The following is a 26,689-nucleotide window of genomic DNA, read 5'->3' on the forward strand; positions in this document are numbered from 1 at the left end:
CACTTATGACTGAAAGAGACCTGACTTATACACAAAGTGGCCAAATGGTTAGGTTTATGGCTAAAAATTATTCTTGAGACTCACTAGGACCAGAGCAGATCTGCCCACCCTGTCCTCATGGGGCTGCTGAGCCCCAGCCCAGTGACATGTGGCAGGGCGGGGAGAACTGAGCACCTTGACCAGTGCTGGCCCGGACTGTCGGGTTAAGTCAGGCGTGTTTCCTTAGGACCGGATGTGAATTACAGAAGCAACCATTTCCCTTCCCCACGTTCTCACTGCCTGGTGGCCTGCGGATGCTCCTTTCTGGCTCTGTCTAGTCTCTGGCTGGCTGTGGCTCTCCCATCACAGGGACAGCTCCACTGAGGAAGACGACGCGCTGAGCCCAAATCAGGAAAAACATACAGGGTGAGAAGTGCTCCCACAAAGGCTGTGTAGAAGTCACCCCCAGAGAACCCCCACTCCCCTAGCTGATTAAGAGAACTGAGAACCTTGGGGGACCATCACTGCAACAAAGAATTGATGCTGCAGTGGACCCGGGGTCCCTGCTAGGAGGCCACATCTCAGAGCGCAGCGGCCTGGCTCTGGTCACTGCCCAGGACCCCTAATGACCACAGCAGCCAGTGCTTGGCATAGAGCAGGTGCAAAGTCAATATCTACTGAATTAATTGACTCCCTCTGAAAGCCGGCGGAGGGCGTGGCCTGGCTGCAGGGTGCTTCAGTGCTGCAGGGGAGGTGTTTCACCCCGACACAGGACTTGCCCAGGCCAACGAACTGTGAGTGGAAGAGACGTGTCCTGCTTTGGGGCAGAAGCCTTTTTGAGCCAGTGTCTCATTTGTTATGCTTCCTTTCCCTTGCGATGGAACATTCCAGATGGGAAAGGCTCAGCATTCCCCAATGAAGAGAGTGTGGAACCCACTCCCTGAGCCAACCTGAGATGGACGTGCAGTGTGATTGAGAACAAGACTTGTTCTCTTTCAAGCCCCTGAGATTTGGGGATGTTGGTTACCGCAGCTGAACCTAGCCCATCTTGACTGATACACTGCTGCCGGGAATAGCAGGGGGTGACACCACCAGCAACGGTGAAATGAGTATAGTAGAGTCACCTCATATTCACATTTTAACTTAAACAAATCCAGTTGTCTAGAGAAAAATACTTTGTTGCATGTGGCATTTTACCTGCCCTTCTGCTCTCTGAGTGAATGTGAGATTAGAGACAAAATCATGCAGTGTCCTCAGCGGCACACCCCTTCATGCTCCGTGTGTTTCAAGATATGCATTTTCTGGAAAATATGGCCACTAAGGTCAAATCAATGACTTTATCCAGTGTTTCACCAAAACCCAGCTCCAATACTGGAAGGAAACTGGCTGTGTAGGGGCAGCCCTGGGAGATGACATGCCCCCTTCCTAGGAGATTTCTGGGGATGATTCTGTCCCTGTGTGATTTCTGCCTTGCTGGTTGCAGATGTGACTCTGCTGCACAGAAGGCGAGTCCCTTAGGGACTCACGGTCAAGCGGTCCTTGTCTTCCTCAACCTTGGGAGGACCCAGCCTCAGGCAGGAGGCCCCCAGGGGATGCACGGCACACCTGCCGGGTCCTGCTCTGACCCTGCACTGGCCCTGCTTGCTCCTCTGCCCCCCCCCCGACCCTCCCCTCCTGCGTAAGGAGAAAAGGCCAGCCCAGCGGCGAGTTCCCTGTCACTCTCACCCTTAAAGGGGCCCCTGCCATCTGCCGTCAAGGAATGACTTTGAGGGGGGCTTCAGGCCTACCAGGCATTCCTCCCACGACCAAGTGATGCTGGCACACCAAGGATGCGGCAAGGAGGATGCCAAGCCTGTCTGGCTTTGCCAGCAGGGGGCCCCCGTGGGCGAGGTAGCGTTTATCAAATGAGCTGGTCTGTTACCACGATGGCTCTTCCACGGGGCTGAACGGAAGCCTCAGTGCGAACCTATTCTTCTACCGGGATCGGAGACAGCGTCCTGTTTGGGTTTTGTTGGTTTTGTTCTTAGCATCCATTTTCCTCCGTCGTGAATTAGATCCTTTCTTCCAGATCCTCTCAACACCGACTGAACCAGGTCAATCACTGCTCTCCTCTCCACCCCCACTGACCCAAGAGCTCGCCCTGGACTAACACATTCTCACGCTGTGCTGCAAGGAATTCGCGTACGGGGCCCCTGGCTGCCACTTTTAGAAGGGCCCGCTTGCAAGTTGGGCTGGGCTGTATCCGGGAACACAGCTTCTAAAGTGTTCCTGCACCAATAGGAAAGGCTCCCTAAGTGACGGGGTGCTTCCCTGTAACCAGCCTGTTTGCGCCGCCTGGTGTGTGCCGGGCGCCTGCCTCGCTCTGGGGAGCCTGGGGTTCCGGTGTGTGCCGGGCAGAGGTGCCCACGTGCCCAGCCCCCAGTGCACCCTGGAGGCTGCATCTCTACTGGGCGTCCCTGGGCCTCAGCACCGCACGCGGGTGGCTGCTCGTGCGGCGCTCCGGGTGGTCCTCCCAGAGGAAAAAGGTACCGACTGTCTGCACGTGGATCCCCCCGGACGCCCATCTCCGCGGGCCCACCGTGCGTCTGTCCTGTGTCGCCGGAACAGTTCTGAGCCAGGAGGACACAACGTTATGCTGAGTCCCAGGACTTACCGACTGCTCGCGACCCGGGGACCCTGAAAAGCGTGCATGGCCAAGATCACGTGAACCTGCAGCCCCAAAGCTTCTCACCCCGTGGTAGCTGGAGAAACGGTCTTCATTTCTGGGAGGCAACCTTCTCTGACCACCCCGTCTAAGTGGCCCTGGGTCACTTGCTCTCTTGTCACCTGACCTCCCGCGTCTGTCTGAGTGGGAAGCTGCCCAGTCACTCATCTGTCCCCTTGTTTCTTGTCTGTGCTCCCCCCACCCAGAGGGGCTCCACCCAGGGCCTGGCCATCTGCTCAGCATCGCGGCCTGGGGGGTACCCTGTGCTCAGAACTTGTCTGTTGGGGGGGGTGTCCAGACCCCCCCTCCCCCTGTCTTGTGTTTCGTGGCCACTTAGCATTCTCCTAACGCATGAGCAGCGGGGGAAGGGAGCAGGAAACATGATTTATCAAGACACAGGCAGCATCGCCTTGTTTTCAAAATGAAAAGCGTCCAGAGAACTTACCCTACGTTCTGACAAGACCCAGGAGAGATGTGGGAATTCTCTCTCTTTTATGGAATTCCAGAGTGAATATCTGACACTCGTCTCCAGTAAACTTGAAAACATCGACTGTTTTACAGGAGGATAAAACTGGGCCTGCGACCCGTTCCACATTCAGTGGAGAGAAAGTTCCCTGACTGAGCAGGGTATTCTGTTGCCTACACTGGGAACCTTCCATGACGTTACATTCGATGCCTCTGGGATCAAAATTCCCCTCAACCACGCAAATTCAAACCTCCCTGCCCCCTACCTCTGCATCCTATACACAAATGTGCTGGGAGGGCATTGAAATGCACCGCTGTTAGTACCGCGGCCTTTGTCAGAAGGGAAGTTCCAAGTACATCACAATGTCAACGAGAGGCCACTGGATGAAAAGAGGGGAAACGAGGGAAGCTGAGAAGCCCACCTGGCAGATCCCAGCGTAGACCCCAGAGCCAGACCCCTGGGGCCGAGCCCCGGCTCACCGCCCGGCTGGGCGACCCACTAAGCCCCTCCACCCGTGTTGTCTGTAGAACGGGGCTCAGAAGGTGTGCGGAGCCACGCTGGTCGGCACCGTCAAGGGCTGAGGACGAGGTCTGGCGCGTGGGAGACGCCGGCTGGCCTGTACCGCCCCAAGGCCTGCTAGGCTGGTCACCGCCCCAGGTGTGGTGAGATGCTCTGTCACACACCTCCACCCCCGACCCTTGCCAGCGCCCCTTCTCCATCCCGGCTGCCGTGCGAGGGTGGGAGGGAGGGAGAGAGGGAGGTCGGTCGGTCCAGGCGCTTACCTTTGCCAACGGAGGGAGCCAGTCCGTTCATGAAGCTCCGGAAGGGCTTGCCGGGGGACGAGGGGACGTCCAGGGAGCTGCCTCCCTGCAGGTCGATCTCGCCCGCGTGCTCCCGGAGCCGACCCAGGTCCCGGGACAGCAGGCTGAACTGCTCACTCTGCGCGCGGCATTTCTCCTCTAGCTCCCGTGCCCTGCGCTGCGCGCGGAGACCCGGACCCGCGGTCAGCAGCCGGCCTGGCCTGCTGGGGCCCCGCGTGTCTGCGCACAGGTGTGCGTCTGTGCGTGTGTGTGCACACGTGTGCACAAGAATGCATGCCACGTGTGCATGGGGGGATGACAGTGTGTGTGCGTGTGTACCGTGTGCATGTGTGTTGCATGGGTGTGCACAGGACTGAGTGCCGTGTGTGCATGTGTTAATGACAGTGTGTGTGTGTGTGTGTGTGCGCGCGCGTGCAGGAGGGCTGCCTCTTTCCTCCACGCGAGAACGGTGTCTGAACAAACTAAGCTTCCTGTGCACCCTGGCCGTCGGCCAGGTTTCCTCTCGGGGCGAACGTGGGAAAGCACAGGAGCCAAGAAACCTCGCAAACACTCAGATCCCAGCAGCCAACTGCGGGGTGTCCCGGGCTCTGTGTACAGCCCGGGCACTTTGCGGTTGGCACGCCTCACTGTAGCTGCTTGAAATTTGGAGCGTGAGGCGGTGACACAGCCCAACTTTGCGGACAGCTCAGTTGCTAACCCCTGGATGCAGTTTTCTTGTAAGCTGCAGAACCCCAAAGCACCCCGCTTTGGCACTAAAGGGAAGTGCTGTTTGCTGGACTGGCTTAGCAACATCGCTGCCATTTGCAGACATCGGAGACATCTCGGGAGCACCAGGGAGCTGGGAGCGTCCCCTGGGCACACGCGGCAGGGAAGGGTGCCCTGGGCAGCTCCCCCCATTAACCCCCATCTCTGCCTGCTCTGGGTTCTCAGCTGGGCGGGCGTGACCCAGCCACTCTCCTCTCCCTGGGGAACCATGGTGCACACTCCCTACACCTCCTCCCCTGGCGCCCTTTCTCCTGCTGTCAGAACTCCCTGCCCTGGGCCACCGGAGGAGGGGCACAGGGAGGGTCCGCTCTGCCCCCTCCCCTGCAAGCTCCCTTCCTGGCACATTCCAGTAGCTCCCTGATTACTTCTCGTCTGCCTCCGTGACTAGATCATTTATGCGCCAAGCTTGCGCCTTCTGGTTCCCTGAGACACCCACGACGTGCTGCATAGCACTGGCACGTGGCAGGTGCTCTGTAACTGTTTGCTGAAGCAGAGAAGAGGGGACCCCCTGACTTGCAGGCATCACGTTCCTAGAGGCAGCAGCTTCTTTCATCTGCATGAAGGTCCTGCCTTGTCTCCCTTCCTCAGTCTGTGATAAGTGGAAAATCCCATCTGCTGTATTATTAACCGTGGGCACCGTCTGGCTTCCTCCACTAAAATGTCAACTCCACGAGGGCAGGAATTTTTGTCCGCTTCTCTACCGCTGTGTCCCCAGCACTCGGACTAGAGCTTGGTACCAAGTCGGGGCTTGAGAGATGTTTGGTCTCATGGCGGTGTGCACGCAGGGATGCAGGACAGTGGTAGACCGATGCTCTCTTCCTCTTCCCGTCCCCCCCTCTTCCCTGTCCCTCCTCCACTGGTGTTAAGCTTTTCAGCTCCTTAGGCCAGAATGAAGTGCTGTTTATGTCTGAGATCATGGAATTCTAAAAATAGATCTAACAAATCCCAAACCAATAATTAATTTCTTCGATGCATTTAACAAAATCAGCAGGATTCTTCTCTTAAAAGGCTGAATGAGCTTGGCTACGATTGCTGTCACCACCGAGGAAGGCACAGAAGTGACGCCGGGCGCCCCTGGGCACAGGTGGGGACGTGGCGAGATCCGCCTCCCGCCCGGGCACCCCCCATCGGGGAGACGCGGCACCCGCCCAGGAGCAGCGGTGACCCCAGGATGGCGGCATCAGATGCCTCAAGGCCGAGGGTTCTGGCTCTCCCTGCTCAGCCCTGAAGACGAAATGTTTGCTCCAGGGCTGAGCGACAGGTCCTCAGGCAGGGAACAGTCGCCAACAACCCAGCCTCAGGCAGGAAGGGCATCAGAAGAGCCCTGAGCTCACCCGTTCATCCAGGTGTGCCGCCAGGTGCCCTGGTGGCGTGTGTGGGAGGGTGTCAGGTGAACGTGGAAGAACACAAATGCCACTTAGATGGCCACATCCTCATTGTAATGTGCACAAGAAAAAGACAACTGGTAATCAGGTCCTTCACGTCACGCGGTGTGTGAAAAGTGAACAAACCCAAAAAGCAGATAGATTTTTCATTGATGTAACATTCGTGAAATGACGAGACTAAAGCAGTGGAGAGCTGATCAATGGTTGTCAGGGTCTGGGGTTGGGGGGAAGGTCCGAGTACTAGGAATTAAGATGAGGGCGTGTCTTTGGGGGTGGAGCCATCTGTATTCCCGGTTGCGGTTCATGAATCTATATGTACCATCAGATTCCACAGAACTAAGCGCCAAAGGAAGGGCAAAGAGTGAGTCTCTGTGGTTTGGTTACTGATAACTGTGCCTGCGTCAGCTTCCTGGTTTCAACAATGTACTCTGGTCACCTACGACGCTGTCCTTGGGGAGGTGGGTGAAGGTACACAGCGACCATCTGTGCTTTCGTAACTTCTCGGGAGTCTCAAAATTATTTCAAAATAGAGAGTTCTAGAAAGTGAATGGATTTAAAGAAAACACGAAATAATCATGGAGAAAATCTCAAAGGCGGTACATGAAAAGCTGGCGTTGTGGGAACATCAGATCAGGAGCCTTGAGCGTTAGAGCGGCCGAGGTCTCAGGAGCCCACGTGGAGGTCGGGCATCCGAGGCGCCTGGAAACAGGCCCCTGGCGGGAGCTCTTGATTTACTGGGGCCGGGCGCGGGCGGCACAGAGAGGAAGGAGGGCAGGCTGTGTGCTCCCAGCAGGCCCTGTGGGACTCAGACCAAAGCAGAGAGAAAGGTCGGGGCTCACGCAGGGGTGCTGAACCGCTGCACGTTTTAGGTGCTACAGTGAACTCCATCTCCTGGGCACCACTGCCGGCCCGCCAGGACCCCAGCTCTTGGAGCGCCTCCTTCCAGGGAACGTTTCTTCGTTCAGGGTCCCCTTCACTGATGGGGACTGTGGCAGGCGGTTCTCCCCGGCAGCTGGCACAGGACGTGCCTGTAGAAAGAGGGCCGGCTCTGACGTGAGTGACGAGGGGAGGGTCCTGGAAGCAGGTGGATCGGAGCTGACGTCAAACCATCTTTGTAAATTGAACATCCCCGGAGGTGGTGGGAGATGCCCATGAGAGGAGGAGCGAGGCAAACCCCCAGGATCTTGGGGACCAGGGGGCTGGTGGAGGAGGCTCCTAAGGGGCAGGGAAGAGGGATGTGCCTTCCCGTCAACAAGCGTTTCGTCATACACGTCTGCACACGTGCGACAACTGGGCTTGAGACTTGCTTCCATTGTGACCCGGGAGCGAAGGTGGAGGGCTAAGCCTCTCCCACCTGGCATTTCTACCCCAAAGATTCTAAGAGTCCTGCATGATCACACCTAATTCTTTGCCCCTCTCTTATCAATTCCTTGCTTTGTTTCTCCTCTGGGTATCCAAGGACACGGCTTCAAGACAGCAGGAGGACGACTCCCCAAAGTCAGGCAGCTTCCAGATGCCTCTTCTCACTAATTTCAGGGGGGAAACGGTCTGAACAACTAGGAGATGAGGCGTAGGGACCCGTTAAACCGGAAGAACATCCCACAGGTGAGCGCTCCCTCTGGAAAGTTCACCAAGCTTCCCTGCTGTTGCCCCCTTCCAGGAAGGAAGCAGGTGTCCCTTCCAGAGCCTCCACGGACACCCTCTCCGGGCCTGGCTGCAGCTGGCGGCGGCTGGGTCTCTGATGCTGAGCCCGGCCGCTGGGGCTAAGTGCCTCCGATGGTCCCCAAGCTGCTACCAGAAGGAACTGCTTCCAAGTGATGCAGAAAGCAAACAGCAAGCCCACTGTTGGGTCCGGCCGGCTTACTGGGGTGTCAAGATTGATTTCAGGATTCAGGGCACCATCAGCTCCTGGCTGGGTGGCGACACCGGTGGGGCAGAACCACGCCCGCTTGAATTAACCAGTCTGCTTGAGTGTCGCCATCCCGGTTTGTCCCGGCCCCGCTTCTCCTCACCCTGACCCGCCACCTGAGCATCAAGAGCGGAGGGCGGCTGCATTCTGACCGCAGCGGGGACAGACGGCACCGTCATCCGGCAAGTAAACTCCAACTGGAATCAACAGCAGAGACTTGCAGATGTGGCTGCGGGTATGTATAAGGACGAAGGAAAACACATTCAAAGATGCACCTGCCAGCATTCCCAAGGTCCTCCACTCTGTATGTTTCATCTGTTTTTGTTTTGCGGTACGCGGGCCTCTCACTGCTGTGGCCTCTCCCGTTGCGGAGCACAGGCTCCGGACGCGCAGGCTCAGCGGCCATGGCTCACGGGCCCAGCCGCTCCGCGGCATGTGGGATCCTCCCGGACCGGGGCACGAACCCGTGTCCCCTGCATCGGCAGGCGGACTCTCAACCACTGCGCCACCAGGGAAGCCCTGTATGTTTCATCTGACTTCCAGGCTTCATAAAGGGGAGCAGATGAGTAGGGCACTGTGCCCTGTAATTAGTGTCCAAACCAGGACAATTTTGAGGGTCCAGGGATGCTGTGAACACTCACGCTAGCACAGCCAAGCCAGGGGCATCCTAGGCAGTGCAGGAGGGATTTGGGAGTAAGTTGTTCTGTGCGGCGTCTTTAGGGGTAAACAAGATTCGTGGTGCTATTTATTGCTTAGTGAGTACCTACTGTGTGCCAGGGCCTGCCAGGGGCTCTCTATGCACGAGTGCTGATGGCCAGAGAGACTCCCTGGGGTAAGTTGGTGTGAGCCCGTTGCATGGCTGAGGAAGACCAGGCCAGATGGACTAAAGACCAAGGTCACACACCCAGTAAGTGGCAGGACACACCCAATCCTCTCTGACTCCAGGCTCTGGGCTGTGTCTAGATCCCAGACCCCCCCACTCTCTCACTCACTCAGAGGGCGTGGAGGAAAGTCACATAAGCTCACTGGGCCTCAGTTTCTTCATCTATAAAATGGGAGAGAAGCTTCCTTCCAGAACTATGGAAAATTGTAAGTCCAGACTCTGGCGGGCATGATAGGGGCTCCATAAGCAGAAACTGAGATCTTTTGTCCTCTGCGGGCAAAGGACAGCGCCAGAGGGATGGCTAACTAGCGAGCCAATCACCCTCGCCTCTCAGACGGCCGAACTTCTGCTTTCAGCAAAGGTGATGGTGCATTTCAGCCCATGCAGGTATATTAGAATTTCCCCACTTTTTATCATCAGCGGGAGACACGGAGAGTCTCTCCATACTCTTTCACGGTGATTCCCAGTTAAGAGATAGCCTCCACTGCCAGGTGAATACCCACACCCGCGCCCAGCTCTTGCCTGCAACTGTAATGTACCAGAAAAACCCCATCAATTCATCTGAACCGGCTCTGAATTCCAGGATCTTGACAAATAATTGCTCTGAATCTTTACAGGACAATGCCATCCTGATACTAAAATGTAACAAAGTAATAACCAAGGGGAGACTTGGGTGAAGGTGACTTTTTAATTAATGTTTCGCATCCTTTAATGTGTGTGGAGTCAGCACTATTAAAACACAAGTGTCGTAAACGTTTGCTTTGGTTCACACGATTAATGCCTTTATCAAATTGTCCAACCAAAGCACAGTGAATTCTGCTGCTGGTGGGTCTGGGTCGTTTGAGTCTTTTGTTTCTGTATAGACGAGCATTAGGCACAGAGGCGCCCTGTGCGCAGATAAACACCTTTCACTGATGAGACTTCAAAACCTGGGGCTTCCCGTTGACTGTAGCTTTTGTCCTCCCAACTGCGGTTGGGAAGGGGAGCGTTAGGGAGATAAAGCTGGAGCCAGAGGTAGTCCTGGGTGGCTGAACCCCCAAACACCTGCCCCAGTTTCTTTGTCCCTAACAACCTCGTCCTCCAGCTAAGACTCATGGGCACAGGGTAGCCAAGTCTACCCTAGGGAGGCAGAGACCCCATCCCCACAATTCCCGGAGGACAGAGAATTCTTAAGAGATTTAAAGGCAGAGCATTAAGTATAAACTTCTCTATCTGTGCACGTCTCAGATTCTCGACTTAGCTAATATCTGTCTGTCCACTTTAGTATCAAAACTGCATTGCTCTGTAAAGATTCGAGAATTCAGACGTGGCAGAGCCATGCCACCAGGCCCCCACCCAGGGAGGCTGCACTTCCCAGCCTCCCCTGCAGTGAAGCGGGGCTGGGTCACTAGCTCTGGCCAGCGGCCTGTAAGCAGAGGTGACACCCGTGCCTTCTGTAGCTGAGACACGGAAGAGGTCTCCCTGCCGTGGTGACCAGGAAGCCGTACGCTCTGGATGACACAGCCTCAAGAAGCAGGGAGCCTGGATCCCTGAGTCACCATGTGGAGTGGAGCTTCGTGGAGTGTTCCTACATCTGCAGTGGCAAGAAATGAACCTCTGTGCGCTGAGTGCGAGACTTTGGTGTTTGTTACTGCAGCACACCCTGGCCTAACCTAACACATGCACCAGAGACCAAGTTCATCTGTTTGATGGGACCAAACATATTCATTTACTCACAAGCACGCTCCCTTGCCAGACGGTCACTGAGCATCTTAACACAAGCCAGGAAGCAGAGGGTACCTGAGGCCTGGTTTAGGGACCCACAGAAATGGTTTCATTTTAATTTCCTTTAAACTCAGAGGAAAACTGAATATAACAATAATGAATCCAACCTGGATTATATTCGTCTTTGCACCTAAGCAGATGTAAAATATAATTTTAATGTTTTTATGGAAGAAGGGACCCATGAAAGCAAAAGGAGCCCAGGGACCAGGAGAGTCACCGTGCAACTCAGATGCCGGACCCTTGCCTCCAGATGAGCCCTGTCTCCTTTCGAATGAGACTCAGGGATGAATGGAGCCTGTTCAGGCTCGTCCTGGCATCGCCCGCAGGTGGATGCCTTGGTCCGGGAGGACGGCAACAAGTGCTGGGAGTGAGGCCATAAGTACCTAGGAAGGAGCCCTGGAGAATCAGCCACAAAGCATGCGAGACGCACATGCGAAGCACTCAGCACTGACGCGCTGGCGGGAAGCAGCTCACCATGGGCGAAAGTCCCCTGGCAACGGACCCCAGAACTCGCTGCCTCCTACCCAACAGGATTTAGGGTTCATGGGCCCCACAGTCACGGGCCATCTCTTCTCTGCACACTCTTTTCTCAGTGACTTGAGATGGTGTTACCCGTGGACCCTCAGGGCCTAGGCTCTGCTCTTAGAAGCTGTGTGTCCTCGGCAGGTGGCTCCGCGTCTCTGTGCCTTGGTTTTTGATCAGCAAAATGAGGAGGTTGATACCAACCTCCCTGGGTGGTATTAAAAGGATGAAATTCCATCACTCTTGTCACTTGTGGCCGCGTGGCGTGCGTTCCTGTCTCTGCTGCTGCTGGGGAAGGGCAGCTGGGCTGCTCGGCCAGCGTTTCCAAGTCTGGCTGCTGCGGGAGCTGATCCACCTTTTGGTACAGGTTTGCTGGCAGGAGACCTGACCCCACCTCGCAGGGAGGTCAGGATTCCGAGATCAGAAGATGCTGCCGTGCAGTGGTGGAGGGTTTGGATTCTGACGCCAAACTCCTGGGGCTTTCGCTCCTGATTCTGCTCCTGACTAGCTCCGAGGCTTTGCGGAAGTCATTTCTCCTGCCTCGGTTCCCCTGGTTGTCATGGAGACTGAGAGGGACAATACGTCCGTTATCTCCTAGGTAACCCGCAGATGCACCCTTAGAACAGTGCCCGGCTCAGAGAAGGGTTCAATAAACATTGCTGTTGGCACCGTTGCTGTTGTTATAACTATTTTCTTTTGCTTCTTTGTCTTAAACTCACTCCCTCATAAAGTGCCAAGGAAGCTATGTAGCTAGTACCCGCTCTTAGGCTGTTAGGTCTGCAAACAGCAAACCTGGATTCTGATTCCGGATTCTGAAAAGCTCTGTTCTATTTTCAGTTGACTCCTGACCCCTGTCTTTGCTCAGCCCCCAAGCCAGCCCGGATCGGTCCTTGGGTGTCCTGACCAGGAATAAAGACACCCCACCCCCCCATCTCCAAACATCCTGGCCAATCGTTCATCAGCAAACGGCACTGAGAAACGTCCACAGAACCGGATGTGCGCGTGTAGGTGTTTTGAGGGGTTCACCTAACACGTCTTCCGGGGCAGCCCTTCTCCGTCACTGCGTTCTCTCTAGCTGCGCAAGGAGGTGGGTTGTTCTGCTCGGTAGAATATCTGACTAAAGGAAGTCACCAACCTGCCAAGTAGGAGGCACAGAGAACGTGAACTTCCGAACGAAGACGACACTGCCCGCTAGGGATGCTCGGAGGATCGGCGGGCGGGGTCGCACTCGGGTTATTCTTGGTCAACAATTCTGGTTACTAAGGTGCTGAACCAGGACTGGCCAAGATTCCCAGGGGGCTTACCCCTTCAGATATAGTTCCCCTTCCTGTAACCAGCCTGGCACTCTCCAAACAACGCTTCTCGAAGTACCCGGAGGGCTGGTTAAAACTCAGATTTCGGTCCCCCGCTCCGGGTTTCTGACTCAGTGGGTCTGACAAGCTCCCCAGTGATGCCGATACTGCGGGTCCCAGAACCCCGCTTTGGAAACCACCCAAGAGTGAGAGAAGTCGTTGGTTCTACAAATTCACGGCCAAACTCAGAGTTTTGGAAAAGGCTCAAAACCCTGTTTGGAGGGACAGCTCATTTCTCTTCTTCCCCAGGCGGACGCCTGTGAGAACAAGCAAGGGTCCCCAGCTGCTGGGAGGGTCGCCGCCCTCACTCGACACAGAATGGGAATGGGACCGCTCAGGTGCAAGGCTTGAATTCCGATGACGGACCCACCAAATTCTGGGCTCTTGGCCGGGCTCGAAAGCACGTGGCTGACCCAAGGGTAGAATCATCCCGACAATTCTCCTCCCCGAGGTCATCTGAATTCACAGAACGTTCTTCCAGCCTGAGAATGGAAGCCGGCTTTGCTGGCCCCGCTCATCACTTCAGAGGACAGAGCCCTGGGCCTCAATGCCCAGAATAAAGCACCTCCCTGGGGTGGAGCCCCCAGGGGCAGCTCCTCGGCTGCCCTGGCCCCAGGGAGCCCCAGGCACCCACGACCGCATCAGAAAGCTGCCCATTTTCGGAAGAAGGAGCGGATGGAGCGGGCCCAGGGGTGCGCGGCTGGTCCACGAACGGGGAAGCAAACCAAGCACACGGGGAGGGGGAGGGGCAGACATCATTCCCTAAAATACCTGCATGCTCTCCAGCGTGTTCTGGGTGAAAAGCAAAGCGAGACACAACGACAGGAAGATGTTGTGAATAAAAGAAGACACAGATTCTCAGTGCATCTGCACTGCCTTTTCCGTTTTTCCAACCGAAGCACGTTACGCCCATCCCCACGTGCCGGGGCACGCACGGCCGCCAGCGCCGGGGGACATGACCTCTGCGGGGCTGTCACAGAGCGGCAGCTCAGAAGGCGGATAAAAACAACACGGACGATCAGATCGATGGGCTTGGGGTGATGGGAAAAGAGAAGTTGCACTTCCAGCCAGGAGACTATGTAAATCAAAGTGCGGTGAGTGATGCTGGCGGGGGAATGAAGTGATTTTTCAGGGAGATGTACGGCCCTTTGGAGGCCTGTTTCCAGTCTCCCGGGTTATATATTTCCCCACTCTGCTATTTATCACTCTCAGCTCTCCAGATATTCATTAGCTAATGGACGCTTTCAAAAAATCAATTTTAATACCTATGACCATAATGATGAAACCTTTTCCTGGGGGAGGAATAGATTTTAAAAGGCAACGTAAGAGATGAATATATTCTGTTTTAAGTGGCCGCTGGTCCCCTGGGGACGAGAGACAAGGTCATCTTAAAGAGGACAGGTGCTTCCCATGTGCGGAGGTGGCAGGCCCGGCGGAAGGGCCCTTTTGGCCTTTCCTGATGGGACGGAACTAGGGGAGGAGGCCTCGTGGGGCCGCCCCAGCTGTGCAGACACAGCCCGCTGCTGTGTCTGTAGTGAGGAGTCAGGAACTGGGTGATCTCTGTCTTCGGCAGGGAGCCTCCTTACGTCCATTTATCATATGCATGAGGAACGCAGACGGCAAAGGCCCCGGGGTGATCCCAGGAGTTCCCCCTGCTCCCGAGGAGGCTGGCAGCAGGCCATCAGCCAGGGACAGAAGAGTGGTCCAGACATGCCCCCCACTTCCGGCCAAGCCCCCACCATCAGGGCCAGTGAGAAAGGCCTCTGGGCAGCTGGGGAGGGTCACTCCCACTGTGCTCATGGGGACGGTGCCCGTGGCAGCACCTTGATCGTGTTCACTGCTGTGATTCCTGCCAACGCCCCCCTCAGATGCCAAGTGCTTCCTTGGGCTTAGTGCTGTCACTTACAACTCCCCCATTCATCTGTCACCCATAGGAATGGCCCATCCCCCGACCTTTCTCCTCGAGGAAATCATGCCCCCCAAGTGAGCGGGCTCACCCTCCTTGCTTTCCATCCAGAAGGAGCCAGCAGAGGAGAGCAGACCACCTCTGAGACCCACAGTTCTGATGCTGGCTGTGTGGCCACAGGAAAATTGCTTAACTTCTCTGTGCCTCACTTCCTCACGTGTAAAATGGGAACCATAATGGCGCCTATCATATAGGCTGCTTGAGTAACCGGTACCCAGTGGGCACTCAGTAAAGGTTAGCTATTGCTTCCATGAGGCATTAACGCAATATCCCCTGACCTCGCCCACCCCCAGGAAGAAAGCCGTCATGGCCGGTTCGCTTACCTCTAGCAGCTGCACTGCGCCTTCGTGTTCTTTCTTAGCTTCAACCTGAGCCTTTTTTGATGATAAAAAAACAGAAGAGTGAACGTTTAAAGGGAGAAAAAGAGAATTAAAGATTAATGTCTAAATTATCAGGGAGTGTGGGTCATTGATTTTTATTCCTCTAATAAACCCCTAAATTCTAAGGGTCTAAAGCAGTTCTCATTTGTCTCTCCCTTTGGGCAAGAGGAATGGATTCGGGTTTGATGCTCTTTGTAAAAACTGGAAAGCGCCCCTGATGTGGCAGAGAACAGGGAGGCTGGTGGGATGCAGCTGGTGCAGGAGGGGCGGAGCCGGGTTCTATTCTTGAGAAGGGGCCACACACACGGTCGGAGGCTGAACCCAGACGGCAGGCTAATTCTTCCCAAAGCCTCAGGGAGCACCATAATTTTCTCAAATGTCCTTAACTGCTTGAGAAATAAAACACAATCATGCGAACTTGACCCCTAGATAAACGAAGGTCTGCTGAAATCCCACCAGGTCCTGAGAAGGAGCTGCCCGGGTGGTCCTGAGCGCCCAGGCCCTCAGCTGTAGCAGGGGGGCTGCCTTCTTCAAATTATCTGACACAAAGCCATCAGCTCCACAGAATAAGAAATTGTACAAGTTTCACCAAAGAAATTTCTCAGGACGGCTGCTGCCCAGGCCACATGGTAAGTTCACACAAACCTGAGATGCAACATCATTATTTCCTGTCCTCACGGACCCTGAAGTTCTAATACTGTGATGACAGTAAATATCTGTCGTGTTTACCTGCCTGGAACTATGTCCTGGGAAGAGGTCCTGACTTTGCTGGGGATGCACTGAGTACATGAGCAAGGTTCTAGACTCACAGTGATGGGTTAGTGGGTGAGTGCATGATCCAGTTACAACAAAGAGACTCTGCCTGGGAATGCTGGGAGGAAGGGAGGCCCCTCGCCTTTGGAACTTGAGGCCGAGTGGAGGAGAGTCTGGAGCAGCTGCGGCCACCTTGCCACCATGAGGGGCAACCTTGGAGCAGCCAGGGGCCTTGACGTGGAGACCAGAAATGAAGCCAAGGGAGAGCAGAGGCAGGAGAGCCACGGAGGTCTGATGGGATTCGGGAGGTGCTGGGTTCAACCATGCCTGAAGCCAGCTTGATCTGGACCCTAGACCCAACCGCATCTGAAGCTAGATTTTCAGTTGCGTGTACAACCGAAATTCTCTTCTTGTGTTTTTTGTCACTTGAAACCAAGAGTCCTAAGGAGCACAACCGTCAATTGCTGAAGGCACGACACCCCCCGTTTTAAAGTTGGAGACACCAAAATTTAGTGAGAGGGTGCGGGTGTCATAAGACGGAGGAGGAAGGCCTGTCCCCACATCACCACCTTGATGCCTCCCATCAGAGTGGTCTCCCAGGTCTCACAAACGTTTTGAGATGTTCTCCTGATGCTATAGGGTAGCTGCCTCTAAACACTGAGCACTAAGGGAGAATCCATGTATTAAACTGAGATTCACATTTAGAATTCTCATTTCTGGAGGTATATTTTTCTCCAGGTGCCTGGAGAATAATGAGGAGAAGAGGTCACATCATAAATAAGCCAGTGAGAGCTATCTTAACAGCTTCTGCTTCTCACTTGAAAACTTCCGTGAGTCGGAAAGAGGGAAGGGCTTGGCTTCTCCAGCACAGACTAAAAGCGAAAAGTAGCCTGAGATTTCCATAGAGTTCATTCATATGCATTTCATTCTCACATATTTCCAATGAGGCTGTTAAGAGCTGGGGAAGTGAATAGAACCCAGCAAATTAACTAGACCATTCTTGAATTCAGCTCCGTCTTCAAAGGCTCAAAATTATTCCTTTCAAAGCAAAAACAACAAGAGGGACAATAAATCACGAAATAGGAAAAAAAGACAAACAACCAGAGAACATACAAGGATTATATAAATAACACCATCATTGAGCCACTTGAGGCAAAGATAGTTTTCAAATGGCAGAATGAAGAACAACTCAAAACGCCATCGCAGGCTGTTAAGACAGAGCCAAGCTGGCAGCGACAACTTCGTTTCTGGCTTCAAGTGAAAGTCAGGAGTTCGTTTTTGTAGGCTACTTGCAAGCTGGCCATTTGGGCAATCAGAATAGATGGTTAAAATTAACAGTTAAAACTGGCAGCACTGAAGCCTTGCAGGATCTAAGCAACAGCCTAAGCTGGGCCCCCCCCACTTCGGGGGCCGCTGCCAGCGCACGGGGGAAGCTGAGATCTTCACGCAGACACGGTTTCCTACGGAACACGGTGAATTTGAGAGGGACCGTGACTCCTAGGGAGGCCCGCAGTCCTGCTGTCAGAAGTAGGGGCCCGTCATCCGGGGGATCAAATGTCCAGGGGGTGGGATGACACCGCAGCAAGCACATTTGTTTCAGGGGAGGCATAGCTGTGTAGAGGGGATGCAGCTTTCCCGCTGCCGAAGCTCTGGACATGCGGCTCAGACAGACTGGACACGTAATACTCAGAATAATAAGGACCCAAGCACCTTGGTGATGGGGTTGGGAGTGTGCATGCTGGTTGGTATGAGCAGGGGGGCGGTCATTTGTGGGTGCCGTTAATCTCAGCTCCACAGAAAAGTGAACGCGATTCATGGACTCCAGACTGAGGGCTATCCAGACCCTCAACTCAGGTCCCTGAGTTCCATAGAGCTGAGGAAGCCATGAACCAATATTCCAGGCATGTGTCATAGGAGAAAACAAGAACTGAACGAACTCGGAGGGTCAGCCTGTGATCCCCTCTCCCACCATCCACGTACAACGACTAAATCCAACACATCCAAGGGGAGCACTTGCCATGGAGGCAAAGCGCTCTTACGAGATGTGGGGGGAGTTTGGCTTCTTTTAGCAACCCACGTGTCAGTAATGGCCTTAAACCTGGAGCCTTCATTTCCCACACGGGAGGAATTTGAAAGGACAGTCACATTGATCAAATCTGCGGACGAATTTTAAATGTGGAAAAACTCTTTTGCTCATACATCTGGATTATTATAGCTGCTAATTGTAATAAGACAAAGATGTAACCCGCACGAGAAACTGGAAATCCGAAGCAGCTAAAGCAGCTGGACTCCGGTCGCCGTTTCCCTAGAGACATCGGGGTCGGAGTCAGGCCTCCAGGTCCTGCATGTAAGGGGACCCGCATCCCACAGGTTCCGGGTGACGGCTGACCGCTGCCGCCACTCATGCATTCAACAGACATGCATAGAGGATTGCCTAGAACTTAACCATCAGTTATCCTGGTAATTTCATATGACCACGAACTACATCAGTGGATGGAATCTTACTAGGTCTCCCATTCGTTCATCCATTCATTCACTCAAAGTTGCCAAGCACCTCCATTTATTCATTCATTCATTCCCCTACTAATTCATCCATTCATCCATCCATTCATTCAAAGTTCCCAAGCATCTCCATTTATTCACTCATTCATTCCCCCAGTAATTCATCCATTCATTCATTCAAAGTTCCCAAGCATCTCCATTTATTCACTCATTCGTTCCCCCACTAATTCATCCATTCATTCAAAGTTCCCAAGCATCTCCATTTATTCATTCATTCATTCCCCCACTAATTCATCCATTCATTCATTCATTCAATGTTCCCAAGCATCTCCATTCATTCATTCATTCGTTCCCCCAGTAATTCATCCATTCATTCATCCATTCATTCAGTTGCCAAGCATCACTGTTGAGTACCTGCTCTGCGGCAGGCAATGTTCTGGGAGCGCAGGCAATAGGCAAATAGGTACATCAGAGAGCAAGTGGCACCACTACACGGGGTGAGGCGGCAGAGAGCAGCAGCGCTGGCGGGAGGCCAGGTGGAGACCTCAGTGACAGCAGTAAGCCAGCTCTGCCATGATCTGGGGACCAGGCATTCTGGGCGGAGAGTGACACAGGACAGGAGGAGACAGAGGCAGGCGGGGACTTCAAGACGGCGACACGTGCATTCCAGGTACTGGGCCCAGAGCGTGCTGCACTTAGAGCAAATGTTCACGGCGTAGCTTTTAGTATTATCGCCACGGTCCACAGCCTACGTGCACAGCCTCGCGCACGCTCACGGCCGTGCCTTAGCCCCTACGCGTGGCTGACACAGGATGCTCAGGAGCTCTTTCTGAATGAATGGAAGTGAGGATGCTTCCCTCAGCCCCTGGCACCCCGATCTCCACGAGCAGGCGTCTCGTGGAGAAGTCCTCGTAGATGGGACTCGCTCTGCTTGGACTTTGAATTTTTAAGCTACGCCTCCACCAGCTACCAGAGATAAGGGGTGGCTGATGGCCCTATCTTACCTTGATTCCCATTAGAATAGCCTCGGGCAGTTTGATCATTCGTTCATTCTTTAACCGAACAAGTGTTTCCACTTGCACATTCCTTCACCTGCTTCTGCCAACCACCGTATTGAGCGGAGGGATGAGCTGAGCCTCCGGGGGGAGAGGCTCCCTGGGGAAGGTTCCAGGCGCCTGACCTTCCAGCTGGCTGAATGCCCAGACCTTCCTTAGGGTGGCCAGGTCCAGAGGTGAGGCTGAAACCACCAAGGGATCTCCAAGGAGTGTAAAATGTCAAAAAATCCACCTACATTTCGTGGGAAAATAGCTTCCTTAGACACATCCTGTCCATCAAGAAAAAAATATAGTATGGGATCCAGGAGGCAGCGGATCCAACAAAGTACAGAAAGGTGTGACGGGAATTCCCAAGGTGACGGCGAAGGAAATTTCCAGGCCCAGCTCGGATTTGGCCTCCGGCCACCAGCCTGCACAGGAAGAAGAGGCCGGGCTCCAGGCAGGACGTCTCAGGGGAAATGGAATTAAAACGTCCCCTGGAGCAGGACATGTCGAGAGGAATTCTACAGCTCTGGCAGAAGGTTTAGGAACAGGGGAGTGACGGGTACACAGAGGACGGAGCAAACACACAGTAGGAGGCAATTCACTCCAGGGAAAAGGAAAAGCGGTACAAAAGGGAAATGCTGCCCTTTGCAGAGCCTGACAGGTCGTGTGCGGAGCACGCATTGCGGAGGACGGAACAGAATTCAACTGGGGACATGACGCTTGAGATCGTCCAAGCTGGATGTCTAGTTGGACAAAAGAAGTGGGGTTCAGAGGCAGAATGTGACTTGGAGAACCGAATCTGGAGGCTGGCACACAGGTGGCATTCAATCCCACGGGGACCTAGCGAGTGTAGGTCAAGAAGAGACGTGGCTTGCGGACTGATTCTTGGGGATGTTTAAGGGCGTCTGTGGGGAAGGAGGAAAGCTGGAAGAGGGTGGGGCCCTGGGAGCCTGGGGGGTGGGGAGGTGGACCCCCTCAAACTGTGCCTCTGGGTCAAAGAGGATGAGGGCAGGGCACTAACCACTGAGCAGGACGTCCCGGGTGACTGAACAAGAGCCACGGCACTGGGGAGATGAAGGTGGGGCCCATGGGAGTGGGTTCAAGAAATATTGGGATTTTCAACAGCACGGATGCAACTAGAGGTGATCATACGAAGTGAAGCAAGTCAGACAGAGAAAGACAAACACCATAGGATATCACTTACACGTGGAATCTAAAATACGACACAGATGGACGTATCTGCACAACAGAAATGGACTCACAGACCTGTAGAACAGACTGGCGGTTGCCAAGGGGGAGGGCGTTGGGGGAGGGATGGAGTGGGAGGCTGGGATTAGCAGAGGCAGGCTCATCTATGGCGTGGGTAAACAAGGTCCTACTGTAGAGCACAGAGAACTATATCCAGTATCCTATGATAAACCATAGTGGGAAAGAATATTAAGAAAAAGAATGTGCGTGTGTGTAAATGAATCACTTTGCTGTGCAACAGAAATTAACACAACGATGTATATCAACTATACTTCAATTTAAAAAAAAAAAGAAATAATGGGAGTTGTAGTCAGAGAGAATAGGCGGCCCCTTGGAGATATCGCACACTGTGGTCTCATGAGAATCAAACTGGAACTCAGAGAGCTCTGGTGACTTTTATTGAGGTGGGGGGACAAGGGCTAGACTGTCCTTCCATACGACGTGAGCACTTGCATAACGGGTGCCAGCCACACATTTCAACTTCACCCCATCTAAAGCCGTTGCCCTCATCAACCTCTCACTTCATTCATTCTCTCATTCATGTGTTTTCCTTCATGGCATTTTCTTGATCTGAACTTATTGAATTCTTCGTGTACTTGTTCACTTACTCTCACTCTGTAAGGCAGAGGTCTTGTCCTACCCTGCACTGTATTCCCAGTTTTCAGAACAATGGCTGAGCAGCCAACACATAGGTGGCAGCCTGCAAACGTTTGCTGAAGGAAGGAAGGAAGGAAGGAAGGAAGGAAGGAGGGAAGGAAGGAAGGAAGGAAGGGAAGGAAGGAAGGAAGGAAGGAAAGAAGGAAGGAAAGAAGGAAGGAAGGAAGGAAAGAAGGAAGGAAGGAAGGAAAGAAGAAAGGAAGGAAGGAGGGAAGGAAGGAGGGATCAGGGCAGCAGGTGCAACACGAGGGCCATCCGTGCTGTAAATCAAACGGACGCGCAAACGCTGGAGAGAACTCATCGGTCTTTGCTCCATTCAAGTCTCAACCTTTCTCTTCTAACACTTTTTTTAAAAAAAAAAAATCAGAGCTCTAAGAAATTACGAAGTTGACACATTCATCCTTCATTAGTTTTTCTTCCTGTGCTCCCCCACTGATGAAGCATCCGTGTGTCCAAAATAGAGACAAGGATGAACACAGGGGGAAAATGAAGCAAAAGAAGCTGGACGGTGCTCAGGGGACACTGGGAGCTGAATGACGGACCTGGCTCTAGTGCACTTTCCCCGGCATCAAGTGCTTCGTAAATGAAACTCCAAGCTCATGGAAAATGATGCTCTGCTGAGAAAATCCGACCTGTCTCCCTTGCTGGACAATACTTGTATTTCTGTCGGCGTATTGTCTGTCCTAGAAATTCCCAGCCTGGGGGCATGGCTTCTGGGGAGGCTGTGAAGGAGCGCGCATACCAGGCAGGTATCTCCAGGCACCGAAAGGTCCCTCACACATGGCAGGAGAAGATAAGAGTAACATCACTGTCTGCATCTCCCAGCAATATCCTTTCTGGATAGCATCTAATGAAACACCGCTGCTCAGTGGGCCAGCCAACTCACTATGACAGGTCACAAGGACTGCAACTCTGTCCATCGCACCGGCCCGATGAAATCTATCCTTAGCGCGAGGTCTCCATAAATGATAACAGAAACAGCATCAGAAGTTACCTGCCCGATGCCACACGCTCCGCTAATAAACTCGGGAGCAGAAAAGCCACTCTGACAGATAGGGGTCACAACCCAGGCAGGGTAAGCCATCGTGTCCTTTATTTGAGATCAAAGACCTGGAGGGACTGTCGGGGGATGGAAGGACCCACTGACTGGAGGAAGAGGTGTCTGCCGCGCATCCCATCTGGCGCCGGGTGGCGTCTGGGACCAGCACCTGTGCCAACAGTCACACTGTGCTCTGGCTGGAAAGGCCGGCTGCCCTCCCACGGGTGGGGGGCACCGGGCTTTGGGAAAGAAACGCAGTGAGAGATAGACACAGGGACCCAAGACCCATGGCTCTGAAAGAGGAATCCTCAGACGCATTTGGAGAGGGCCAAGAGGACCGAGGCCTGTGACTAAGGATGGGGCAGGAATGAACTTTCCTGGTCCCCAAACCATCACAAGTGACGTGGGGATACACATTCTGAACCGCTCAGTGCCCCAATCCCCTCCCCGCCTCCCTCCCTCTGGTTTCTGTTCTTTCGTCTTCCTCCCCTCTTCTCTCTCCTTATTTCTCTCCTTTTCTTTCTTCTTTCTGTGTTACCTGTCTCTCTCTTTCTCTCCCCGTCTCTCTCTTTCTCTCCCTGTCTCTCTCTATCTCTCCCTGTCTCTCTCTCTCTCCCTGTCTCTCTCTTTCTCTCCGTCTCTCTCTCTCCCTGTCTCTCTCTCTCTCTCTCCCCGTCTCTCTCTCCCCGTCTCTCTCTCTCTCTCTCCGTCCCTCTCTATCTCTCCCTGTCTCTCTCTCTCTCCCTGTCTCTCTCTCTCTCCCCGTCTCTCTCTCTCTCCCCGTCTCTCTCTCTCTCTCCCCGTCTCTCTCTCTCCCCGTCTCTCTCTCTCTCCCCGTCTCTCTCTCTCCCCGTCCCTCTCTCTCTCCCCGTCTCTCTCTCTCTCCCCGTCTCTCTCTCTCCCCATCTCTCTTTCTCTCCCCGTCTCTCTCTCTCCCTCTTGTCCTTCGTTCATGAGATCACGCTGCACATATTTCTCTGAAATTTGATTTGCTCACTTAGCAAACCGTGATGTAAACCTCCCCAAGAGAGCAGCTGCAAACCCAAATGATTCCTCTCAAGGCTGTCGCGCTGCTCTGTGGTACGGATGCCCCGCGATTCACACAACCACACCCTGGGGTGAGCATTCGATCTAACCCCGTTGCCTGTGCCCACGCTACAGGACTGCAGACCAAACCAAACCATCATTGTGAACGGGTTCCTGTGTTTCTTACAGGGCATATTCGGCATATCCCCAGAATGGAGGGTTGCAGGGTCAAAACAGACCCGTGTTTTTAGCTTTCATTGACGCTGTCAGGTTGCTTGCCCCCAGAGCTGAAGCAATTCATACCCTTTTCCATAATCCACAGGCGTGTCATTTTCCCTACAATTTCGCCAGCATCGACTGTTAGAGCTTTTCCTTTGATTTTTTTGCAGTTTAGAACATAATCGCAAGTCAACCTAGGAGAAACTAGAGAGCACGGGGACTCGTTCCGCGCCAGGAAGGAGAGGCAGGCGCTCCCTAGCCTGTGAGCAGGGGCTCAGGAGAGCAGCCAGCCACCCGCACCCAGGCCCCCTCCGCCGCCCGCGTCCTCCCAGCCGCCAGCCTCAGCCCGGCTCACCTTCTGCAGGAGGTCGATTTCCTGCTGCTTGGCGCTGAGGACGGCCAGGGCTTGTTCATGCTCCAACTGCAGCTGCTGCCGCCGTTCCGCGGCCTCTCGCATGTGCTGCGTTGGGGGGAGGGCAGGTCAGGTCAGCCCAGCGCCCGGCAGGGAGCTGCGTGCTGGGTCCCCACGGCCGGCTCCCCGCTCTGACTCACCGCCTGCATCCCCGGCTTCTCCCGAGGGCAGCAGGGACCAGCCGGGGAAACCCTCACACCCACAAGCCTCCCTCCCCCGTTTTCACATTTTCTAGTTTACATGCCAGGAGCACGTGAGCAGAGCTGTAGGTTCCCGTGCTGTGGAGGTGAAGCTCTCTTCTTCCTGTTTGGAAAAAATCCTCCCTTCTCTCCGTGTTTTTCCCCCAGGTCTTCTGCAAATACCAGCCAAGACCTATGGACTTTTCCCTACATAGGGGTACTGTTCCAAGCTGTTTACTACCATTTAACTCATGTCATCCACAATAATCGTAGGAGGGAGGTACTGTAACTAGCCCCATTCTACAGATGGGAAAACTGACACACCAGGTTTTCCTTGTTTGTCACACATGGTGAGTGGCCGTCTGGGATGCAAATCGGACGCCTCCGTGGAGCCTCTGAATCTCAGGGTTTGGTCCTGTCCGCTCGCCCTGGGGAAGCGGGGTGCTCAGCCCCAACAAGTCCAAATGCCCCCTCATCTGTCCCTCTGCAAAGGTCCCACCGAGGCAGGGAGTCCCAGGGCTGGACCCTTCCTCTGATCGGAGCATCTTCTCCCCACCTCTGATGATTTCTTGTCACCCAAAGCCATCCCCCAGGAGAACCCCCCAGCAAGCATCCCAGGACACCGGGACCTCCCCGGCCCTAACAGTGACCACCTGTGAACCCTGGTGGGGAGGAAACATGAGAAATGACACCATGTAGTAAAAAGGCGTGGGTGGGATAGACTTTCACACAGGCAGAATCACAGGGAATGCACAACATTTGAATTCAGCTTCCTCCCCTCCCCTCCCCTCCCTCCTTCCCTCCCTCCCTCCCTCCCTTCTTTCTTTCCTATTTCTTTTTTATAACGAGATCTATGCCAAAGATGGCTTAGCAATCAACATTTTAAAAATCTGGATCTTTTCCCAAAAGTGTTAGCGATGTGTCCCACCCGGAGGGGCTGGCAGAGGCTGAGTCAGAGCTCTTCCCTTCCCGAGCACACGCCTCCTTTTTGCCGCTGTCCCTGCAGACCCAGTCTCACCTTCCTGTGACCTGACATCCGAGGGCATGACCCATGTTATACAGACAGGAGATACCTTGATATAATGGGGAAGGGACCCTAACATACCTTCTTCCTTAGCTTGAATTTGTTGATGACTTATTATTATTACTTTTAAATTTTGTTTTAATTCTATTACTTATTTTTATCCCCCAGGCTGGGGAAGGGGTCTCGGAGAGAGATAAGGGCAGAGAGGCAAATTTATTCTCTTCACCATTTTTCCCAAGTCCATCCCACCCACTGCCACCAAAAGCTCTTTCCTTCCGGGAAAGATCTTGGCACTCAACACTTTTAACCACAGATGGGGAAGCTTTGCAGGTTCACATCCCAAAGTTCTACTTTTTTTTTTTTTTTTGCATTAAAAAGTGAAGTCTTCCTGCAGCCCGTGTTGCACGTGTTACATGCGTGGCGACATCACGCTCTGGCTTTGTCTCCAGTTTGGGGCTAAACAACCTTGCAGCCCCTCTGCTGTCTCACTTCCCTGGGAAGTTGCAATTTCTTAGCCCCTCGGTGGACGAGTGCTGGTTTCACTGTTGCTATGGAAACTCTCACCAGAACCCAGGATCCTGGAAAGTTAGAACCCCTCAAACATGAACCAAATCCCCTGAAAAGGTGGAAATGGGTGTGTTTGTCAATAACTATAACCTGCCCCGAGCTGGGACTGGAATGGGCCGTTTGTGTCTGTATGCGGGCGGGAGGAGAAACAGCACACATGCAACTTCTTGCGTCTGCTCCAGTCTCCAGCCTTCCTGGTCTGACTGCGCCTCGCCTTCCTGGACAGGAGAGGGGTTATTGCTACGTAGTTTCCCAAGAGCCAGTCTTGAACACAGCTCTCCCGGCCCTGCGGAGCTCTGATTACCAACTTGGGCCTAGCAATTTCTAATGACCTCTTGTGGCAGATTCGACTCCCCCCTGCCGACCACCAACCCACCCTGATTCCCCGACCGGTGGCCCAAGGCACCAGGCATTTTCAGGAACACTAAGACGAACCCCCAGAGCCTTTAAACATGTCAGGAATTCTCTGAGCTTCCAAGAAGCTTTGGAAATTCTTCCACAAACACTTCTCACCGACTCAGAGGGATATTACTTTTGTCTGGTATTGGGTTTCTTCTTAAGGGCACTAGAGTTCATTAGTACTTATCCTCCACCAACTTTCATGGGGTTGTCAGAGGGTCGATGGGACCGTGTGTGTGAGGCTTTTCGCTCTAGAGAGGAGTATTTCTGTTCCATTCCTTCATTCATTTACTTCTGTATATTTATTCATTCAACCAACATTTACTGGGTACCTGTCATGTGCCACGACGCTGGGCATCAAGAACAACAGGGTCCTGCCTCCACGGATGGACATTCTAATTGGGCGAGCGGGTAAGAAAGGACATAGCAAAGCAAATAAACAAGGAAATGTCAATTGCAACAAGAAGCGTTAGGTTGAACCACTAAAGTTGATATGCAATCATTTTGACCTATAAGACTGGCTATTTCACATAGCCTAATCCTGTGATGAAATGCCAATCCAATACTATAATGAAGACTCACTCATTCACTCGCTCTCGTTCATTCATTCAACAAACAATTACCAAGTACTTGTCATGTGTCAGTCACCACCCTGGGTTCTGAAGGTGACGGCAGTGAAGACAAACACACACAAAACCAAGTCTCTTGGAGTTTACACTCGAGAGGGA

The 26,689-nt window shown here is 53.6% G+C and overlaps 1 protein-coding gene across 7 annotated transcripts in view; it reads right to left on the reverse strand.

Annotated features, from left to right (window-relative positions):
• RIMBP2 (RIMS binding protein 2) overlaps positions 1-26,689 on the reverse strand; it is a 262,379-nt gene that overhangs the window by 50,566 nt on the left and 185,124 nt on the right. For 6 of the 7 annotated variants that reach the window (XM_049697907.1, XM_049697906.1, XM_049697908.1 and 3 more), the window contains 3 exons: positions 23,736-23,840; positions 14,840-14,890; positions 3,932-4,127 (listed from right to left, as the gene is read on the reverse strand). In XM_049697907.1, the coding sequence (XP_049553864.1) occupies positions 3,932-4,127; positions 14,840-14,890; positions 23,736-23,837 (349 nt within the window). In that variant the 5' untranslated portion in view covers positions 23,838-23,840. Of the gene's footprint in view, positions 1-3,931; positions 4,128-14,839; positions 14,891-23,735; positions 23,841-26,689 lie in introns of those variants that run through there. The other variant, XM_049697910.1, reaches the window with a different exon arrangement.

Source organism: Orcinus orca, chromosome 15 (assembly GCF_937001465.1).
Source record: "Orcinus orca chromosome 15, mOrcOrc1.1, whole genome shotgun sequence".
Taxonomy (NCBI): domain Eukaryota; kingdom Metazoa; phylum Chordata; class Mammalia; order Artiodactyla; family Delphinidae; genus Orcinus; species Orcinus orca.